The following is a 20200-nucleotide window of genomic DNA, read 5'->3' on the forward strand; positions in this document are numbered from 1 at the left end:
ACACACGTAATTGGGATTCGGCTTTTTCCTTCATGATGGATTTTTAACGTTTTCGGATGAACTAAGGTTATGTCGCTTCCTGTACCCAACGTGGCTGTTTGTGTTTTCCCATCTAGAGAAACTCTTCGGGTGGGAGCTTCGGGAGGGATGTTGCGATGTACCACGCACCCTGCTGTCCAGGCCGGGGTTGAATGCGATGTGGGCTCTGTGGGCATCGGCTCGTCGACTGGGCTGGGGACCGCCGGTCTGCTGCCTGGTCGTGCTGTGCCCTCCACCGGTCGCCATGGCGCATTTACCCTCCGGGGTGGCAGAGCCGCTCTCTCCCCAGTCTCCCGGGCCACGTGAGCTTCCGCCAGCTCCACCGCCTCCACCAAGGTGGCCAGCGAGTCGGGATTCCTCATGCTGGTAAGTGTGCGGAGCCGTCTGGGTAACGCCCTCATCATTTTCTCAATCACCACTTTCTCAGCGACCTGGACCGCGGAAGGATCTCCTCCCAGCAACCATAATCGCGCCAATCGAGATAAGTTAGCTGCTTGGGTACGTACCGGCTGCTTTTCGTCGTACGACCACTGAGAGAACTGTTGTGCTGCGCTTATGTTGGAGAGTCCCATTCTGGCGAGTATCTCCTTCTTCAATGCTTTATAATCGTCATTTTTCGGTGTCTCCAATGCAAAATATGCTCGTTGAGCTTCTCCAGTTAAAAATGGCGCCAACATCCTCGCCCAACTTTCCTTCGGCCATCTCTCTCTTTCGGCAATTACTTCAAAAGTGTGAAGGTAAGCATCTATATCGTCCAGGTCGCTGAGTTTGGTGATATAACGGTGAGCGCTCACCTCAGGGAACTGGCTAGAACCGGCCGCTTGGCGGAGCTGTTGTTCCATTCGGTCTTGTCTGGCGGTGAGCTGTTCTGTTATCACTTGTTGTCTTCTTGAAATTTCTAGATGGCGTACTATTTCTTCCATCGACATGACTCAGGAGAGGATGACAGCCGAGCAAGAGAGCGTGAGTGAGAGAGAGAGAGCGGATGCCTGTCTGTAAACACAAGAACAAGAAAAAAAAATTCAGCGATTATTTCTCCTTACTGGTAAGTGCTGTTTTCTGAATTTTTTCCCTCTGTAATTGCCCGCATTCTCCACCAGTTGTAGCGAGGCAGAGGGAAAACAGTGACACAGTTGGATAGGTTTACAGACAAGTCCCCGGAGGGTGCTTTATTTACAAAGTGTAGGGTGTGCAAACGGTGCTCTTCTTCTAGGTGAGGTGCTCTGGTGCTCCGGGAAGTAGGTGAAGGACAGTGAGTAGTCGGGTGTGGGATCGTCACGAGCTGGAGTCTGCTGTGGAGAGACAGAGAGACAAGCATTAGCGCAGGGAGTCATAGGGTGAATGAAGCTCGTCTTCTCCTGGCGTGGGCTTGGTTTATATGCCTCTCCGCTTGATGACGTCCAGCTGTGAGCGATCCTGTGCTGATGATGGTCCAGCTGGGTTGGATTAGCGACCAGGGCGACGTGGCATGTGTGCGCTCGTTACAATATATATATATATACATTTATATACACATATATGAGACACATTTCTTTTGGCAGCATCTTCAATATATATTCATGATTTACACAACATGATGTTCTCATTAGTCTCTGCAGCTGTGGTGATTTGTGTGGTTATGAATTACATATTGTAGCAACATTACAGTCTTTTCTTCATTAAAAACAAGTACTGTTTTAAAAATGAAACGTAAATGTAAAACTCCTTTTTGAGGAGCAGCTGATCACAGATAGAACAATTATTTTAACCACAGTTTCTAAGCAAATCTTGTCTTGTGAACATGATAATACACGTTAATAATGAGACATGATAATAGATGCCTGTCAATCAATTAGGTGGGCGATGATAACTGCACTGCCCCGGTACACTTCAAACAAAGTTCTTTCAACTGCGTCAAAAAATGTGGCTCAACGAGGAATGCTTCTCATATAGTGTTTGACCCCTTTCCAGTCTTTAAAATCTTTCCTCAAGCAATTGTACAGGAGCAGATGCATCTAAACCAGATATGCTACTCAACTCTCTAGTGCAGAGATGCCCAACGTAGGGCTCGCGGGCCCAAGTTGACCCATTGTAACCTTTAATTTGGCCCACCACCCCATCTGAGAGCAGAGTGGGAATAATGGAGGGGGTTGGAGAGGCAAATTCCTGTAACAAAGAGATCATTATTTCTAATTTGACATAAACTTTTTTTATTTTTTATTACTGAACTACAAAAAAAACCCCCAAAAAAACACTGAACTAAAATGTTTTAATTAAATGTTGTAAATAAATCAAATTTTTTAAAACGAAAATAATGTCACTTGACGAATCGAGGATGAGAGCAAATCAAGGCAAACCCTAGTGTAATTGTGTTATAATTGTGCCCTTGCTGGTAAAGAAAAGAGACGGATGATCTTGGCCGCTATTTCCTCTGAAGAATTGCACTACACGTCAATATTCAAACTGCACAGCACCTCCCATTTTTTCTTTTCTACCATTGTTCCAGCCCTCTCATGCTATTTAAAGACAGAATCTTACAAAATTTCAAACCATAAAGGCTTACAAATGTCAAGTCAATATCTGCCAACAAAGCTGCTAAGCAGGAACATTTCTTTTGCAAGGATCATTGCTATAACCACATTATTTATTACTGTCTTGTTTGTCTGTCTCTTGTTTTTCAGCTTATGGACTCCAATGGCACAAGTGGTGATGTGTCTTTCCTTTATCAGCAAGTATTTCAACTGGATTGGGATCCTCTCACCATTTGTGAAACTATATTGGCTGTGTTAACATCTCTGTTTTTCTTTTTTGTCAACTGTGTGATGTTCCTGGCTCTAAAAAGCAAGCACATATTCTTTGAGACACCACGCTATATTCTTTTTGGCCACATGCTTATGAATGACTCTGTGCTTTTGCTGCTAACAACTGTCATGTTCATGTTGGCTCTGTGTTTTTATCCAATACATAAATCCATATGTACTCTTTTAGTCTTCACCTCAACCCTTGCTTTCATTAATGCTCCTCTGACTCTAGCTCTGATGTCTCTGGAGCGATACGTGGCAATCTGCTTCCCTCTGAGACACTGCACCATCGCCACACCTAAAAGAACTGGAATCGCCATTGGAATTATCTGGTTTCTAAGTACGATCAATGTTATCATAGATATAATTATTGCTTTAGTTAATAACCCAAATTATTTAGCAGATATTGCATTTTGTACACTGGAGCAATTGTATATAGGCAAATGGCAGGTGGATAAAGCTCAGGTGTTTTCTGTGTTTTATTTTGTGTCTGTTGCATTGATCATTATATTCACATATATTAGCATTATGATCACAGCCAGGTCTGTTTCATCTGATAAAGAATCTGCTAAAAAAGCCCTTAAAACAGTGATGTTGCACTTGATTCAGCTGGGACTGTGTCTCACCTCTTTTCTCTATGCCACAATAGAGAGAACACTATTCATTATGATTGGAAGTGGTTCTCCTCTATTCATTAATCTGAGATATTTAAATTATTTTGTTGTTCTCATTCTACCACGTTGTTTGAGTCCTCTGATCTACGGCATGAGAGATGAAGCCGTGTGGCCCTTGTTTAAATATTTCTTCTGCTATCGTTCAGGCAGCATAAAACCATCTGTTAATGTCCATTAACTATATTGTATGAGAAGACATTAAATAATTTGATAAAAATAGTAATAACAATAAGATTTGAATTTAAATTTATTAACAATAAGTATTATGTCAATGCTGTTATTTGATATTATATTTGATGTTATGTACTAATACACTACTTGACAAAAGTCTTGTCGTCAATTCCAGCTGTAAGGGCAACTAATAATAACTTGACTTCTAGTTGATCATTTGGAAAAATGGCAGAAAGTCGATTTTACTGATGAATCATCTGTTAAACTGCATCCCAATCATCACAAATACTGCAAAAGACCTACTGGAACCTGCATGGGCCAAAGATTCTTACAAAAATCAGACAAGTTTGGTGAAGGAAAAAATCATGGTTTGGGGTTACATTCAATATGGGGGTGTATGAGAGATCTGCAGAGTGAATGGCAACATCGACAGCCTGAGGAATCAAGACATTTGTGCTGCCCAATACATTACAAACCACAGGAGATGCAAACTCTTCAGCAGAAAAGCACTAAAAGGATGAAGGAAGAGGCAGCAAGGTGTATCCATACAATTTTGATGAACTCTGGGAGTCCTGCAAGAACACTTTCTCTGCCATTCCAAATGACTATATTACAGGGGCTGGCAAACAGTTTAGCTCCAGCTCTAATCACACACATATGCTTATAGATTTCTAGTGATCTTGAAGACACTGATTAGCATTTTCAGGTGTGTTTGATGGTGTTGCAGCTAAACTGTGCAGGACACCGGCCCTCTAGGACAGAGTTTGCCCACCCCTGCTTTATTAGTAAGTTTTTTGAGTCACTGCAGAGATGTATGGATGCAGTCCTACAGCCATACACACAATATTTATTCTTTTTTCACTGCACCATGACTTTGTATTGTATACTGTACATTATTTCTGTTAAGTGACAAAACTTTAGTCTAAGCAAAGTCAGACCTTACTGTCCCAATTAAATAATTAAAAATCAAGGCATGATTATATTTTGTTTTGGTAAAATGAGTGTAGTTTAGAGGCCTTTGCCTTTTATATAAGCCACTAACAAGAAAGCGTACGAATGTGGGCCACTTTAGGCATTTATGCAACAATGGTGGTTTTCCTTCGGCCCAGACATAAAGAATGTGAGCCTAAAGTGGCCCACCTGTACAATGACAAAGGGGGGCCAAAGATTCCAATTCATATGTGGACCATTTAAGGCAAAGATTTGGCATTTCTGACAAAAAGTAATCTGAATGTGAGCCTAATGTGGCCCATGTGGAAAATGATAAATTTGACCCAAATGATGGAAGACAAATGTGGGCCACAGTAGGCAAAAATGTGGCACAGTCACATTTATCTGGGTCTAAACCTAAAGTGGCTCAAACGTGTAAGTGCAAATGTGGCCCTGTTATCTTAAAACATATATTAGACACTTTTGGCAAATATTTGGCACAGTAAACTCTGGCTAATGCAGTCGTTACCATATAGTGGCCTAGAAAAGACCAGGAAAATGTGTCACAGTTATCTTAAAACATATGAGGGCTACTTTTGGCAAATATTCGGCACAGTTCTTATGAATGTCCTTTAGTTGAACTGTGGTTTTGCAATGCTGCATAAGCACTAATTTTTGGTTCTCCAGTTTTGATGCCCACCTAACTTTTATTCTATGTGAGCAATGTCCTTACCTCCGGGCTGTAGTATGACTCAGATTGAAAGATTATACTGACCTTGTTTGTTTGTATCGATCTTCTCTACTATGGTTTCCACAGCTGAATTGTATTATTACAATAAAATGGACATCTTACATATCCTTCACATTGTAAGAGTCTAAATTATCATATGCATTTGTTTATATGGTCTTTTTCGCCAAAGAAGGCCCACACAAATCCCAAAGGCAGATACTGATTAGATCAGGGCCTGGTGTGTGGAATTTGGGGGTTTTACGATGTGGTCACATGTTGATTGGTCAGTTTGTATTTCTCAGTATTTGGGCTTTGGTCACATGGTCAAGAAAGAGACAAAATAGCTGGTAAACGTTGCTCTGCCTCTTTTCCTGGTCTGCCTTTTTCCCTGGTCTACTTTTCTCCTGCTCTGGAGGCTATCTTCTTTGACTCTACTGCAACCAGGCCATCTTCAGGGCCTGCTCTCTTTGTCTCTCTCTCTCCCCCTGTCTCTCTCTTTCTTAGGTAACTTTATTTCTTACATTTAAGCTGGGTACAATTATTATAATAGGTTTTTATCATTTAATATTTTAACATTTTATACAGTTATTTGTAAGTATTTCAGTTGTAACCATAGATAATTAATGTAATTTAATCACTCCATTATCAAGTATATGTGATTTACTTTTGAATTTACATTAACACTTAATTGCTACATATTGCAATGTACAATCACAAATATACAATCACACAATAGCAACGCTCTTCAATACTGCCCTTTTTTCTGTTTGCAGAAGAATGGTTTGACTATAAATGTTCAGTTTTTACTATCATGCTGATAACTATTTAGTCACTCGGCAGAACTACAGTTCAACCTGCTGTGGTTAAAACCCATTCTTACAACATATTCTTTTTTGCCCTCATACTCCTTCCATTATCAACTCTATAACGGCAAGTGTCTCATTTTTACATTAATGCCTTTAAAACACTTGTAAACACTATGCTTGTGGTTTTGTTGCAAAGTAAAAACTACTACAAATAAACAAAACATAAAATGCTACAACACTATAGTTTGTGTCAACAACATGTTACAATGTTGAAATTGTAGGTGACTAAGGTGACTTAAAGTCATCATAAAACAAAAGTGATGTACATTCACTTGAAATTGAAATGAGAAAAAATGTCTTTCATCCTTTTGGAACCAATTGGATTGTGGGAAGATGGGTTTTGGGAAAAAAAATAAAGAAATGACGAATGGATGAAGGCAGAGCAGAAGCAAGACACACCCTGATAGCAATTCCTAAAAGGTATTCTATGTTACCAGAGGTGAAGAAAAACAAGAGGTAAAGAAGGTTATGGTAGCTTATAAAAGACTATGAGGGCAAGTATTTTTTTTTCAAAACATCAAAGTACTTAGATTGGTCATTTACAACAAGCTCTATTGTATACATATAAAAATAAGAAGAGCACATTTAAATTTCATGGCAATTTTTAAGATACAGTAGGGCGGATGAACTAAAATAGCAAACGTGATTGAGCAAAGCTGTGACTGTTCAGCACAATTTCTCAGGCACAGTGTGATTTGTAGTAAATCTCTTACGAAGGCCCCCAGGGAAAACCCCTGAGGATGACTGTGCAGGCCATGGAAGATGTTCAACTTTACTTGTATGTTCATCAAACCACTCTTTCAACAGTCTTGCTGTGTGTATTGGTTCATCATCATCCTGTTACATGGCACCATCTTCAGGATACAATGTTTTAACCATTGGATACACATGGTCCTTTAGAATAGTTTGGTACTCCTTGGCAGTGACACACCCAAGAAGTGCCATCGCAGCATGTTCCAACTTTTGTATTTTCAGCGAACAGACAACCAATAGCACTGCCAGTGCACACAAACTCATAGAAAAAATGTGGCTCAACGAGGAATGCTTGTCATATATTGTGTGCCTCCCCTACACATCTTTAAAATGTTTCCTTAAGCAATCGTACAGGAGCGGATGCGTCTATACCAGATCTGCTACTGGACTTTCTAGTGGGAAAAAACACCATCTCCGACCTCTGCCAAACACTGGCCAGCGCAGGGGTTAGCGTTCCGCGCCAAAGCAGATCTAGCCATTTATAACTTCCTGCAATCCGGAGCGCCTCTTCCTTCCATCACCTCACCACTTCGAAGCGCTCCATACCAACTTTCAGATCCAAACCTGTCCTCCAGATCCAGACGCAGCAGTAGGCCTTCTGCAAGCCTGGGATAAGCCCCAGGTCCGGAAGACGTTGGATGTCAATACCCGAAAGGTGGAATCAACGCCATCTCAATGCACGCCTCCACAAGTAGCCAGTATAGCGTGAGCTTGCCTCCACTAGCGACACCAGAATCCCATCCCCAACTCCTTCCTTGGCTCGCCGCCCCTTCATCCAACTCAAGCGTAAGGTCGCTACAGAAAGCACAGGCCCAAATTCCTAATCTGCTTCCCCATCCCATTCAGGGTTCCACTACCAATGCAAGCGTGGCAGCCCCTGCTTCCAGTGCAAATCCCAGCTCCACTCATTCCTCCCCTTCTTCCCCAGGTTTTCTCAGGCCCCGGCATCAGCTTCAGTGTAAAGCCTCCCATGATGTCACTAAGGCTAATGCCGGCAGCTCCTCGTCTGTTTTCATTTCCTTCTACCTGCTATCCAGGAGCCGTCAGTAGCGCGAGTATGGCTCTGCAAGAGGCTTCAGCCTCCAACTTTCCACAGTCATTCTCTCACACTAAGTCTTTTTCTCTGTCCACAGCCACATCTCTACCTGTCCCACCCAACACCCTCGCACTGGATCCTCCACCTGTCTCCAACAGCATTAGGAGCCAAATCCTATTAGGTGAGATGTATATCTTTTTTCACTTCTCTCACCCATTTCATCCACATTGGCAGATCGCCAAATAGATTGCGACGAATTCTCAGTCACTCTAAAAACTCAGCTAACATCCAGTCCCGCATTTTACCATTCACAGAATTTATCATAGATTTTCTCAATCCACCAATATCATCTGTTCTGTTTTTCCCCACAGGAGGAGCAAGCTCAGTGATTATCTCGCAATAATCGCTGAGCTCGCGCTCTCATACAGAGGCTTCCATTTCTATACTTATCACCGCCTGTTTTCTGCTAAATGCACCATTCGCATTACACAATGGACACAGTCCTCATATTGAGGAGCCATAGACACCGATCTCTACAGCAAAGTTTTCCTTGGTTGTCACAATATATCTTGTGTTGTCTGCCTATCCACCACCCACCCCACCGAATCATGCCCATTTATTAATCCACTCACTCTTCCCTTCCCCGCACCAGCCCAGCCAAAATCCAAAAGTTACGTCCCACACTTTACTTTATACCCAAACATACAGCCCCTCTTTTCAGTTTGCCACCCTTGTGTCTAAGCCTCAGCCACTCCCTGCATCATCTTTAACACGAGCAGGTGCTGGCGACAGAAATGTCATTTTTTATGTCTGCAATTTCTGCGGCGGCACCAACACCTGCACTATTTGTCTCGTGAAAAAATCTGCAAATAAAAATGCTAGAAAGTACCTATCGACTCCTGTGAATGTTTCTGGCCTAAGAATTGAATTGTTCCAACATACCAAGGCCAACTTCACTGAATTTCTATTAACGAGTCGTGTCCTTAGGTTTCTATCCAGGCGTACTTAGCCTCCCCTCCTGTAGTCTTGTTTTTCCAAATCTTCAGTCCGCTTTCACTGAACCCGACGGTGTCAACCTTTTAATCAAAAAGCAATTAGATGAAAATTTCATGATTAGCCCCATCTCCGCACCTTCTTTCAGAGTTTTCTGCATCAGTCCTATCAAGGTAGCCACGAGAAATTTCTCAGATAAAAATGCCTTATAATCGACCTTTCCTCACTGCATAACTCTCCGTTTCCTAGCATCAACAGCCTCATCCCTCTCAAAGAAATCTCACTAAACTATCACAACATCAACCAAGCCATTTCCCTATTTAAAATTGTGGGTTGCGGTGCTTGGATGGCTAAAGTCAACATAACATCCGCCTTTAAAGTCATGCCCATCCCCCCTGACTTCTGGCATCTGTTTGGCATTGCTTGGTGTGGAAAATATTATTTTTCCGCTCGCCTAACTTTTGGCTGCAGAAGTAGCCGAAAGATTTTTGACGATTTTCTAATCATCTCACCACTCAATGCTATCCCAGTCTCGCACCTCTCGACAGTTCAAAAGTTTTTGCCAAACTCGAGATTCTCCAAGCGGAAAAAGAAAACTCTGGTCCAAGTACTTCCATCAAATTATTGGGCATTCAATTAGACTCCAAACAATTTCAAGCGTCCCTACCAAAAGAAAAAAATAATCGATTGAACGATCCTGGCAGCTTCCATCCTATTAGACAGCCCCATTTGTCACGCATTCGGCATGAGAGTCACGCAATTGACAGTATTCTCACACTCTCACGCCACACATCATGCAGTAAAATCATCTCCGTGAAATATTTATTCCGTTATAAAGACAGTTTTAAAGACTTTTATCATTATATAAAGATGTTATTCTTTATGTGCAACCGAACCAACTCTGGGGAAAGCAATGTAATCTAAAACAAACTGACGCATGCGCGTACTGCTCCTGCTTCCCACTGCTTCCCAGTTGTAAACATGCATGTGGAAAAAAAATGCGTTGCTCACGTGCCGCTCATGCCTTGTGCTACAGATGTTGTGCCGAGAAACGCATCCCTGCAGTAAGATGCACCCCTTTCGAACTTACATTGAGATTCTCAGTCTACATTAAAACCAATGTAGGCCATAACTGATTAAAACGTAATATGATTATCGTTAATAGATAAAGCAAAAACAACAAATGAAACGCATTTTAAAATGCACTAGGTTTCCAAATAAATGTATAAAAAAAAAGAGTCTTCTGTTATCTTCTGCAAGGGAAGGGTTTACTCCCATTGGTTCACTCTCCAAATGCTGATATTAAAAAATTATCAATTCAAGTTAATAAATTCATATTTCAGAAGGGGAGCAATTTATGGCAGGGGTAACAGCCTATTACAGGTGTCAGCACGCAGTGAGTTTTGGAAGTCATCAAAACCAAAGTTAAATAATATGATTATGATCTTATTTTGACTAGGCAAAAGTACCTTCGGCCCACAAGCCTCAATCAAGTTTGATTTTTGGTCATTCTTAAGAAAAAGTTTAGGCACCTCTGCTCTAGTGTATTCATGTGGCTAGTGGCTAGTTCACTTTGGTGAGGCATTTCAAATGATTAAATCAAACTCAAAAGTAACTTTGCTTTGACCCAGTTTTGCTTGAAATTACATCATTTCAGTTCATTCTACAAGTGTTGTCCGCTTAGTGCTGGCCCTGCAAGGGCATCTGTCATCTAGCCTTCAAGAATCCCTCACTAGACCAACACTGGCCCTGCATGGGCAGCCCACAATTAAGGACTAGCAAAGGCGACCTGTTCTGGGTTACATAAGGCCTTCATGGGATCAAGGCTGTCTTTAAGTGGGTTACTTACACAGAGCATCTAGTGAGCCTGCAAACGGGTCATACCTGGGCTAGGCCACACTGGGCCTGTTTAGATTTGGTGTGGACTGGCCACAGCCCACAAAGAGCCAGTACTCCACAAAAAAAAAACAAAAAAAAAACAGCATAGGCCATACAGGAGCACGTTTGCTGAAATGAATCATCCTAGTCAGATGGAAAAACAAGCTTTTGATTGATTGATTTTTTACCTTTAGTCTAGGTCTTAAATTAGAAGTATTTTCTCTGCAGAATTGCACTACACGTCAATATTCAAACTGCACAGCACCTCCCATTTTTTTATTTTCTGTCTTTGTTCCATCCCTCTCATGCTGTTACAGCTATATAAAGAGAGAATCTCAAAGAAATTCAAACCATAAAGGCTTACAAATGTCAAGTCAATATCTGCCAACAAAGCTGCTAAGCAGAAACATTTCTTTAGGCAGGATCATCAGTATAACTGCTTTATTTATTACTGTCTTGTTTGTCTGTTTCTTGTTTTTCAGCTTATGGACTCCAATGGCACAAATGGTGATGTGCCTTTCCTTCATCAGCAAGTATTTCAGCTGGATTGGGATCCTCTCACCATTTGTGAAACTATATTGGCTGTGTTAACATCTCTGTTTTTCTTTTTTGTCAACTGCGTGATGTTCCTGGCTCTAAAAAGCAAGCACATATTCTTTGAGACGCCACGCTATATTCTTTTTGGCCACATGCTTATGAATGACTCTGTGCTTTTGCTGCTAACAACTGTCATGTTCATGTTGGCTCTGTGTTTTTATCCAATACATAAATCCATATGTACTCTGTTAGTCTTCACCTCAACCCTTGCTTTCAATAATGCTCCTCTGACTCTAGCACTGATGTCTCTGGAGCGATATGTTGCAATCTGCTTCCCTCTGAGACACTGCACCATCGCCACACCTAAAAGAACTGGAATCGCCATTGGAATCATCTGGTTTCTAAGTACGATCAATGTTATCATAGATATAATTATTGCTTTAGTTAATAACCCAAATTATTTAGCAGATATTGCATTTTGTACACTGGAGCAATTGTATATAGCCAAATGGCAGGTGGATAAAGCTCAGTGGTTTTCTGTGTTTTATTTTGTGTCTGTTGCAGTGATCATTATATCAACATATATTAGCATTATGATCACAGCCAGGTCTGTTTCATCTGATAAAGATTCTGCTAAAAAAGCTCTAAGAACAGTGATGTTGCACTTGATTCAGCTGGGACTGTGTCTCACCTCTTTTTTATTTGCCACAATAGAGATGATACTATACATTATGATAGGAAGCACATCGCCTCTCTTCATCAATCTGAGATATTTAAATTATTTTGTTGTTCTCATTCTACCACGTTGTTTGAGTCCTCTGATCTATGGCATGAGAGATGAAGCTGTGTGGCCCTTGTTCAAATATTACTTCTGCTATCGCTCAGGCAAAGTAAAGCCCTCTGTTAATGTGCATTAAAAATATGAAAGGATTCGAAATAACAATGTGAAAAAGCAAATGGGAATGTCAAATAAAACTACATGTAAATAACTATTATATGATATTTTATATTATGTATGGTTATATAATTATTTAAGTCACTGTCAATCTTCAAAAATTAATGAAATGATTAACTTAATATTATTTAATAATCAAATTATTGACTATTTAAATTATTGAAAGTTAATATTTACATCTGAAATGTGGTAATAAATAGGTTAAGTTCTCTGTAGACCATATGTTTTCATAACTGCTTTTCAGGCTTAATTTGTGATGTGTCTTGAACATTTTAAAGCCCTCAGGAAAGTTTTTGAAAACATACAGTATTCTTAACTAAAAAAATTGGTTTACATTTTGAAAGGGTTGGTGATATACTCATAAGCAAAAAAATAATATTAAATGTTTTTTATTTAAACTGTTCACTTTTTATACTTTAATTTCAATTCTTTGTCACTTTTGTCATGTTTTTGTCATAGATGCTTTTAATGAAAATATAAATTTTGCCTTGCTGCTAAAATAAAATTTGGCTTCCTTATACATTAGATAAGTGACAGACAGTTAAAGACTGCTGTGTTTTATTTTGTGTCGTGTATTTTGTTGCATTGATCATTATATTCACATATATCAGCATTATGATCACAGCCAGGCCTGTTTCCTCTGATAAAGATTCTCCTGAAAACGGTGATGTTGCACGTGATTCAGCTGAGACTTTGTCTCATCTTTTTTCTATATGCCACAATAAAGTGAAGACTTTTGACAGTGATTGGAAGCACATCTCCAATCTTCATAAATATATTTCAATTATATTTTATGGTTTTCATCGTACCACATTGTTTGAGTCCTCTGATCTTCAGCATGAGAGATGAAACTGTATGGCCCTTGTTCAAATATATATATATATATATATATATATATATATATATATATATATATATATTATATTATATTATGTTTAGCGCTGTCAAAATTAGTGCGTTAACGCATGCGATTCATTTTATATAATTAACGCGTTAAAAAAATTAAAGCAATTAACACAATTGCAGGTTTTTTTTTACTTCCTGTTGTGGTGGACGTGTGTTTAACATGCAAGAAATGTGGATAAGACCAAGGAAGCACTTTTTGAAGGCAAGTTTCAGTATAAAACAATTAGTCGCATCACCAGGCTCTCCAAAGTTTCATGTAATTTCAGGTGTTTCATTTTTAACTTTCGACTTCTGTTGAAAGTTGATACCGCATGGCGAACAGAAAGAAAATCCTCCGCATTTCGTGACTTAGTGTTTTATTTGCCACAATAGAGATGATACTATACATTATGATAGGAAGCACATCGCCTCTCTTCATCAATTAGAGATATTTAAATTATTTTGTTGTTCTCATTCTACCACGTTGTTTGAGTCCTTTGATCTATGGCATGAGAGATGAAGCTGTGTGGCCCTTGTTCAAATATTACTTCTGCTATCGCTCAGGCAAAGTAAAGCCCTCTGTTAATGTGCATTAAAAATATGAAAGGATTCGAAATAACAATGTGAAAAAGCAAATGGGAATGTCAAATAAAACTACATGTAAATAACTATTATATGATATTTTATATTATGTATGATGTTATATAATTACTTAAGTCACTGTCAATCTTCAAAAATTAATGAAATGATTAACTTAATATTATTTAATAATCAATTAATAATCAATTAATTAATATTTTTTTAACTTCCTGTTGTGGTGGACGTGTGTTTAACATGCAAGAAATGTGGATAAGACCAAGGAAGCACTTTTTGAAGGCAAGTTTCAGTATAAAACAATTAGTCGCATCACCAGGCTCTCCAAAGTTTCATGTAATTTCGGGTGTTTCATTTATAACTTTCGACTTCTGTTGAAAGTTGATACCGCATGGCAAACAGAAAGAAAATCCTCTGCATTTCGTGACTCAGTGTTCCTTTAAGGTAATAAAATTACTGCTTAGGCTACATGGTCGAATTTTAAAAAGAGTATAATCTTAATCATATCAAAATCGGAGTATTGGTGTCTTATGTGAATGTACTCAGAAAGTCTCTGGTGAAGTCCCGAGCATTACTCTGGCTTTCAGCATGAGCCCTCTAAGTTTAGCGTGTTTCCTCATTAAACGCAATGAAAGTGTCTGCTTCGCGTTGTTGTGTCAGAATCCTTGTGAAATACAGTAATACTTTAGGATGCTTAATTTAAGCAAATTTGATGAACGTGATCATGCGTGTTGAATCTGAGGGGAGTCACTCCAGTATGGAAGGCCGTTGGGGCCAAAACGTTTGCAGCGCGTTGTGAGTGTGTCTGTGTCAGGCAAATTGAGGGTTGTCAGGGGTGGAGTGAGCGACGTATCTGAGTAGGGGCGTGTGCGCGCGAGACATACCTGAAGGACGGTGGGGGTGAGTTGCGCGCGACATAGGCTACCTGAAGAGCTAGGAGGGATGCGGGGGAGAGGGGTGTGCAATGTATTTAATGACCGGTTTGCGAGAAATTATCATTCATTTGCGGGCATTTGGGAGTCTCTGTGCACTTGTAGGATACTCCTAGTCTTAGCAACTGGATGAATGTAAAGGAGGATTAAGCAAAATTGTTTCTACTCTATAACTAATTTTCTCAACTCACAGCAAAAAAACTTTACAATGAGTGCAACTGTTTGATTCTATAGTTTATTATTATAATTTTTCATTTTGCATATCTACAATTCCTGTATGTTGGCATATTTTTGCAGTCCACTCAGAATCCAACATTGAAATCAATGTTTTCTTTATTGGCATTGATTGTTTTGAAATTTAAATGTCATTAACATGCCTGTGTTTTAATTTCTTTAAAAATATGGCTGTCAAGCCAGGATCTTGATGGTTTATTGTGGGTATGTTGTTTACATGAAGAAATCTGTGTTACAAGTTAAACAAAAATTCTAATAAACAATTATATTTTGAATTTAAATAGTTTTTGTCTAGCGTTTACATTAATTTTACATTTGAATAGCCAAAATTACAAGTTTCAGTATTTTAAATGCGATTAACTTCACTAATTTGCGAAGCTGAAGGGACAAAACCTTAAGAGAAATCAGACCTTAAACCTTAAGAGAAACCAGGCTCAGTTGGGCACGACCATTTCTCATATGGCTAAACTTCTTGTGCAGAGCTGCAGTCTAGGAAACGGATGCTGGAGAAAGCTGTACATTCATCGTGGAGGAGCTACAGGTGGGAGAGGACATTGGTTGGTGTACAGGCTGGCCCTTCAAGATTAATGCGAAGACTTGTCTGTCATTGGGGTCTTACAGGAATCTATCTCATGCTCTCCATTCCTCCATGACCACCACAACAGCTGCTCAGAATGCAGCCTGGTTCAGGATTATGGAAACCTCAAGAATAATAAAAAAAAGACTAACATAATGTATTTTGGGTTGTGTTCCCAGCTCCAGTTGCTCTAAATCAGGTATTTCTCAACCAGTGGGCCACGATCCACTAGTGGGCCTCAGCGATCCTGCAGGTGGGCTGTGAGATAGCTTAAAATTAACTTAATTATTGTACTATAATTATTTGATTTCATCATTAAATATGTTTTATATAAAAATGATTAATGTAATGGCATTTCCCATTTTCTGTTATTGATTACTTTGGAGTCACTGTAAAACACAAACTCAACCGTGGCTGCACTTCTAACTGTTACACGTCAACTAGGACTACATGCTGTATAGAGCAAACCGTCATGCAAAGGTAACGATGATAAGAGTTATAACCAGTTTGCGCGTGCCTCATGTCTGCGACTTTTTTCACAGTCACATATCTTCGTTTATTAAAACTATGCATGCTCTCTTTGAGTAAACTCTTTAAAATATCAGCATAGTTGTCCAAATTAGTGTTTTATAATGGACGCGCACCCATACAGGAAGATCTAGCGAGACTCAGTGATGTCTAAGAGAACAGTTGTTCACTACTGTCAACAAACTCCAATAATTTCCTAAAACCCAACCACCTTCATATCCATGTGTTTTAACAGACTTAAGAGTGTGTTTACTGTATTTTACTTTTTTTGTTTATTTTAATGGATATGATCAATAGATGAATAGTAGTCAGTAAAATTAAAAAAAGCAGCCTTTTTGTCATGTTTTCCTGTACTGGTTCATTTATTAAAAAATAAAAAAGCCCATATACTCTACAGTTGTAAAAAAAAAAATTACTGCAGGAGCTTTGAAACTTTATGTGTTTTAAAAAATAAATAAAATATTTATTATTAAATATATATTTTTATAAAATGCTGTAGAAAAATAAGATAATAATAGTATAATCAAAATAAATGCTTTTTAAACCATAAATAATTTTGCTAAAAGCATAAAAAATGATTTTGTTAAAAAATAAAGGTTTAAAATAAGCATTTTCTCTAGACAATCAGTTTAAGAAAAAATGTCAGATGTGGCCTTCAAATAATTTTCGGAGAAGGAGGTGGGCCCCGAAGTGAAATAGGTTGAGAACTGCAGACTAACAATCCTTTAGAGCAGTAGTTCTCAAACTTTTTTTTACATCAAGTACCACCATAATGACCAGAATTGAAATACAGTAGTGTAGTAGGCCTGATTAAGCAGCTACAGAACTGCACAGTTCGAAAACAGAGTCATATTCATATTTATGCAATTTTTTAAACATTTTGAAATATATAATGCATGTACATATGGAATATTTGTAAAACCTTTAGAAATCTAAACATTATCTTTTATGTAGATTGGTAGGGAACCTGTTTTTCTCAGAGGATGTCAAGTTGACAAAACATTACTGCACTCTGATAAAAGTTTTATTTTTTGGAGAAAGTTAAAAAGCACTGCAGTGTTGAGGTGTTCTATGTTTGTCTGAGATAATGAGTCTAAGGAAATTATATTCCATACAAAATATGACGTGACGGCATTCTGTAAAGGTAGGATATTTTCAACTGGGGACACCTGGAATATGCAAAAGTGTCGTGCTGCAGATCTTACCTCATTTTTAAATACCTCATGGGTTAAATTTTGGTACTCAAGTGACCGAGATGTAACAAGTGAATATGATCATTTTTCAAAATAAAAGATTATAAAATAAAAAAAATTATTGTTCAGACTCAGATAATGAATAAAACGGAAATAATTAATTATTTTTTTGTGCGGCCTGGTACCAATTGATCTACAGACCAATGCCGCTCTGTGGCCCGAGGGTTGGGGACCACTGCTCTAGTGCGCATCTGCTCTGCAAGCACCATACACCTCTTTCTCTAGTTCTGCATTATTTGGATTGATTTTTAGCAGCTGATGATGAGATGCACTAAAATAAACATTCTAAGCACACCCCTTTATTTGTAGGATTTAGAGAACAGCCAATGCTGACCACATTAGTGTTATCGTACACATCAAATGATCTGATTTTATTATTTTTATGCTTTACATTTATATCCTATATCTATTCTTATTATATCCTATATATATATATTTAATACTGAATTTTTTTCATATGTAAAGATATTTGCCTATTGCTCTCTTGTGCGTATTAAGCAGTGTGTAAGCGAGGCACAACTCTGCGCTGGAGTTTAGACCGGGTTTGTTTTGGTCTAATGAAAAATCTATTTTAGTTTCTCAAAATAGCAACGCGCCAGCAGTGCGCCTCAGAACGCCTTCCTTTTTAGACCAGAATGTCTATGTGCGCACATATGAGCACTAATACATTTGCTAATTAAACAGCGTAGCGCAACGCCTCAAAACGACTCTTGCACCAAGCTGAAACTAGCAAACAAGTATTGCGCCGCGCCTTGCGCCACATTGTGCCAGGTGTATGATAGGGCCCTTATTCTCAAAACACACCCATAACTCATTAAAAGAATCAATGGGTTTTCTCAAACGGTTTGAGTTGCCTTAACTTATTGAGTTTTACAGTACTCGGTTGGTTTAAGTTCTCTTCATTTATTGGGTTTTACTGTGCTCAAATAGCTTTGTTTACTCAAATGGATTAAGTTAACCATACTCATTAGATTAGTTTTTGAACTTAAATGGTTTGAGTTAAGTTTTTTTCAGCAGATGCTGTACTAAAAAAATGATTTTGTCATTAGTAAGCCTACAAAGGAAACCGAGACCACATAAAAAGGGAAAAAATGGAAAAGCAGGTGAACATATCCATATTGATGGCCACTGACATAAATCAGGAGAGTAGACAAACTTGCATTCCCAATAATGTGGACAAACTTATTCATTCATTCATTCATTCATTTTCTTTTCGGCTCAGTCTCTTTATTAATCTGGGGTCACCTGAGCGGAATGAACAGCCTTATCCAGCATATGTTTAACGCAGTAGATGCCTTTTCAGCTGCAACCCATCACTGGGAAACATCCATACACACTACGGACAATTTTACCCAATTCACCTACACCGCATGTCTTTGAATTGTTAGGGAAAACCATAGCACCCAGAGGAAACCCACGTGAACACAGGGAAAACATGCAAACTCCACACAGATATGCCAACTGACTCAGCTGAGGCTCGAATCAGCCACCTTCTTGCTGCGAGGCGATCATACTACCCATTGCGCCACCATGATCCTATAAACTCTCATGATATGATCGGATGGAAAACCTTTTCAACATTTCTCTTACGCCTTTACAGTTTGATTAATATTTTTAAATTTTTTATTTTGTTTGCTTTGTTTTAACAAAAGGTTTTTATGGGAATTTGCATGTTGGCCCACTATAAGAATTACACTTTTTATTTATTTCTTTTAGTTGATTTACCAAACTGTGTTTTTATTGTTATCAAGTTTGTAACTTGTGATTTATGTGTAATCATTTATAATTTATTAATATTCTGAAAAATTCCATCCTGTTTTTCACATTCAACACATTCACATTCATATCAATTGTTTTATTCATGCGCAAGCTCTTATAGTGACTTTTTGAACCTTTATTATTATGATAATTTCTGTACAAAATAATGTTAAACCTGTTTCACACTGCAACTATCAGCAGCGCGTGAGCAGCGTGTGTTTTTCGGCGTCCATGTTAACAGATAAGAGCTTTTATAACACACGCAGCAGCAACGCGTGAGAGCGAGGTGTGAGCGTCGCTGAAGCAGCAGTGCTGCGATAGTTTTGGCGCTGGGTCTATTTTTGCTGCGCTGCTCACGCTCAATTAAAGTGACAGTGCATTGATAATGACCAAAACACAATGAATGACAGAAAAAAGTTGCAATTTTACCCAATAAATTTGTTAATAATATCAACTGACTTGTATATAGTCAATCAAATGAACTTAAATGATTCAAAACTGCAACAACATTTATTTAGACCCGAACTACAAAACCAAATGTAAAACAATTTTAGTATCAGTTTTGCTTAAGTTGCACGCTAATGTTGCAGGAGAGGGGAAATAGAATAATTACAGGAGTTGTAGTTCATAGTGAAGTGTATTGTCGGTAGTGTAGTTCGACACGCATGCTGGATGATGTGAGCTCACTGTGTGCTGTGCAGCTGAAGCAAAGGAAGAAAGTTTTATTTGGCTTTGTTTTATGTTCACTCAAGTTATTCCACACGGGAGCTGTTTGCTCTGTGAACCTGACAACACTAAAATAAGTTTAAAAAAAAGTAGCTGTTACTCTGCTGCTGGACATTACTGAAGGGGAGAAAGTAACACTAGTTTGATAATGTATAAATATCATTATAACTATATTGTATACATATTATTATAACTAGGCCTAAAACATCCTGATAATCAAAAACCAAATGACATGTTGTCACAGGCGATTGTCTTCTGAGAGCAGCAGACATGAATGACGCTTCTCATAGAGCATGAGAAGCAGACAGTACTGTGTGATCTATATTCTTCCTAAAATAAAAACTTGCAGGTTAAAGAAACAGCATAGGAGG

The 20200-nt window shown here is 38.7% G+C and overlaps 2 protein-coding genes and 1 long non-coding RNA gene across 4 annotated transcripts in view; 2 read left to right on the plus strand and 1 right to left on the minus strand.

The window, feature by feature from the left end:
• Positions 1-1177: 1177 nt before the first annotated feature.
• Positions 1178-20200, minus strand: part of LOC141379874 (uncharacterized) — a 44646-nt gene continuing 25623 nt past the window's right edge. The window contains exon 4 of the long non-coding RNA XR_015520366.1: positions 1178-1331. This is a non-coding gene — a long non-coding RNA (uncharacterized LOC141379874). The remainder of the gene's footprint in view (positions 1332-20200) is intronic.
• On the plus strand, positions 1326-5456 carry or92a4 (odorant receptor, family 92, subfamily A, member 4). 2 transcript variants are annotated; one of them, XM_087299088.1, is made up of 2 exons: positions 1326-4714; positions 4797-5456. In XM_087299088.1, the coding sequence occupies exon 1, from the start codon at positions 2703-2705 to the stop codon at positions 3669-3671; it is 969 nt and encodes a 322-aa protein (XP_087155214.1). In that variant the 5' UTR covers positions 1326-2702; the 3' UTR covers positions 3672-4714; positions 4797-5456.
• si:dkey-92k1.9 lies at positions 11194-12740 on the plus strand. The gene is given in 1 exon segment (NM_001423239.2): positions 11194-12740. A coding segment is annotated over 1 exon segment (969 nt). The 5' UTR covers positions 11194-11335; the 3' UTR covers positions 12305-12740.

The sequence above is a fragment of the Danio rerio genome, chromosome 21 (genome assembly GCF_052040795.2).
Source record: "Danio rerio strain M-AB ecotype USA chromosome 21, GRCz13ab, whole genome shotgun sequence".
NCBI classification, from domain to species: domain Eukaryota; kingdom Metazoa; phylum Chordata; class Actinopteri; order Cypriniformes; family Danionidae; genus Danio; species Danio rerio.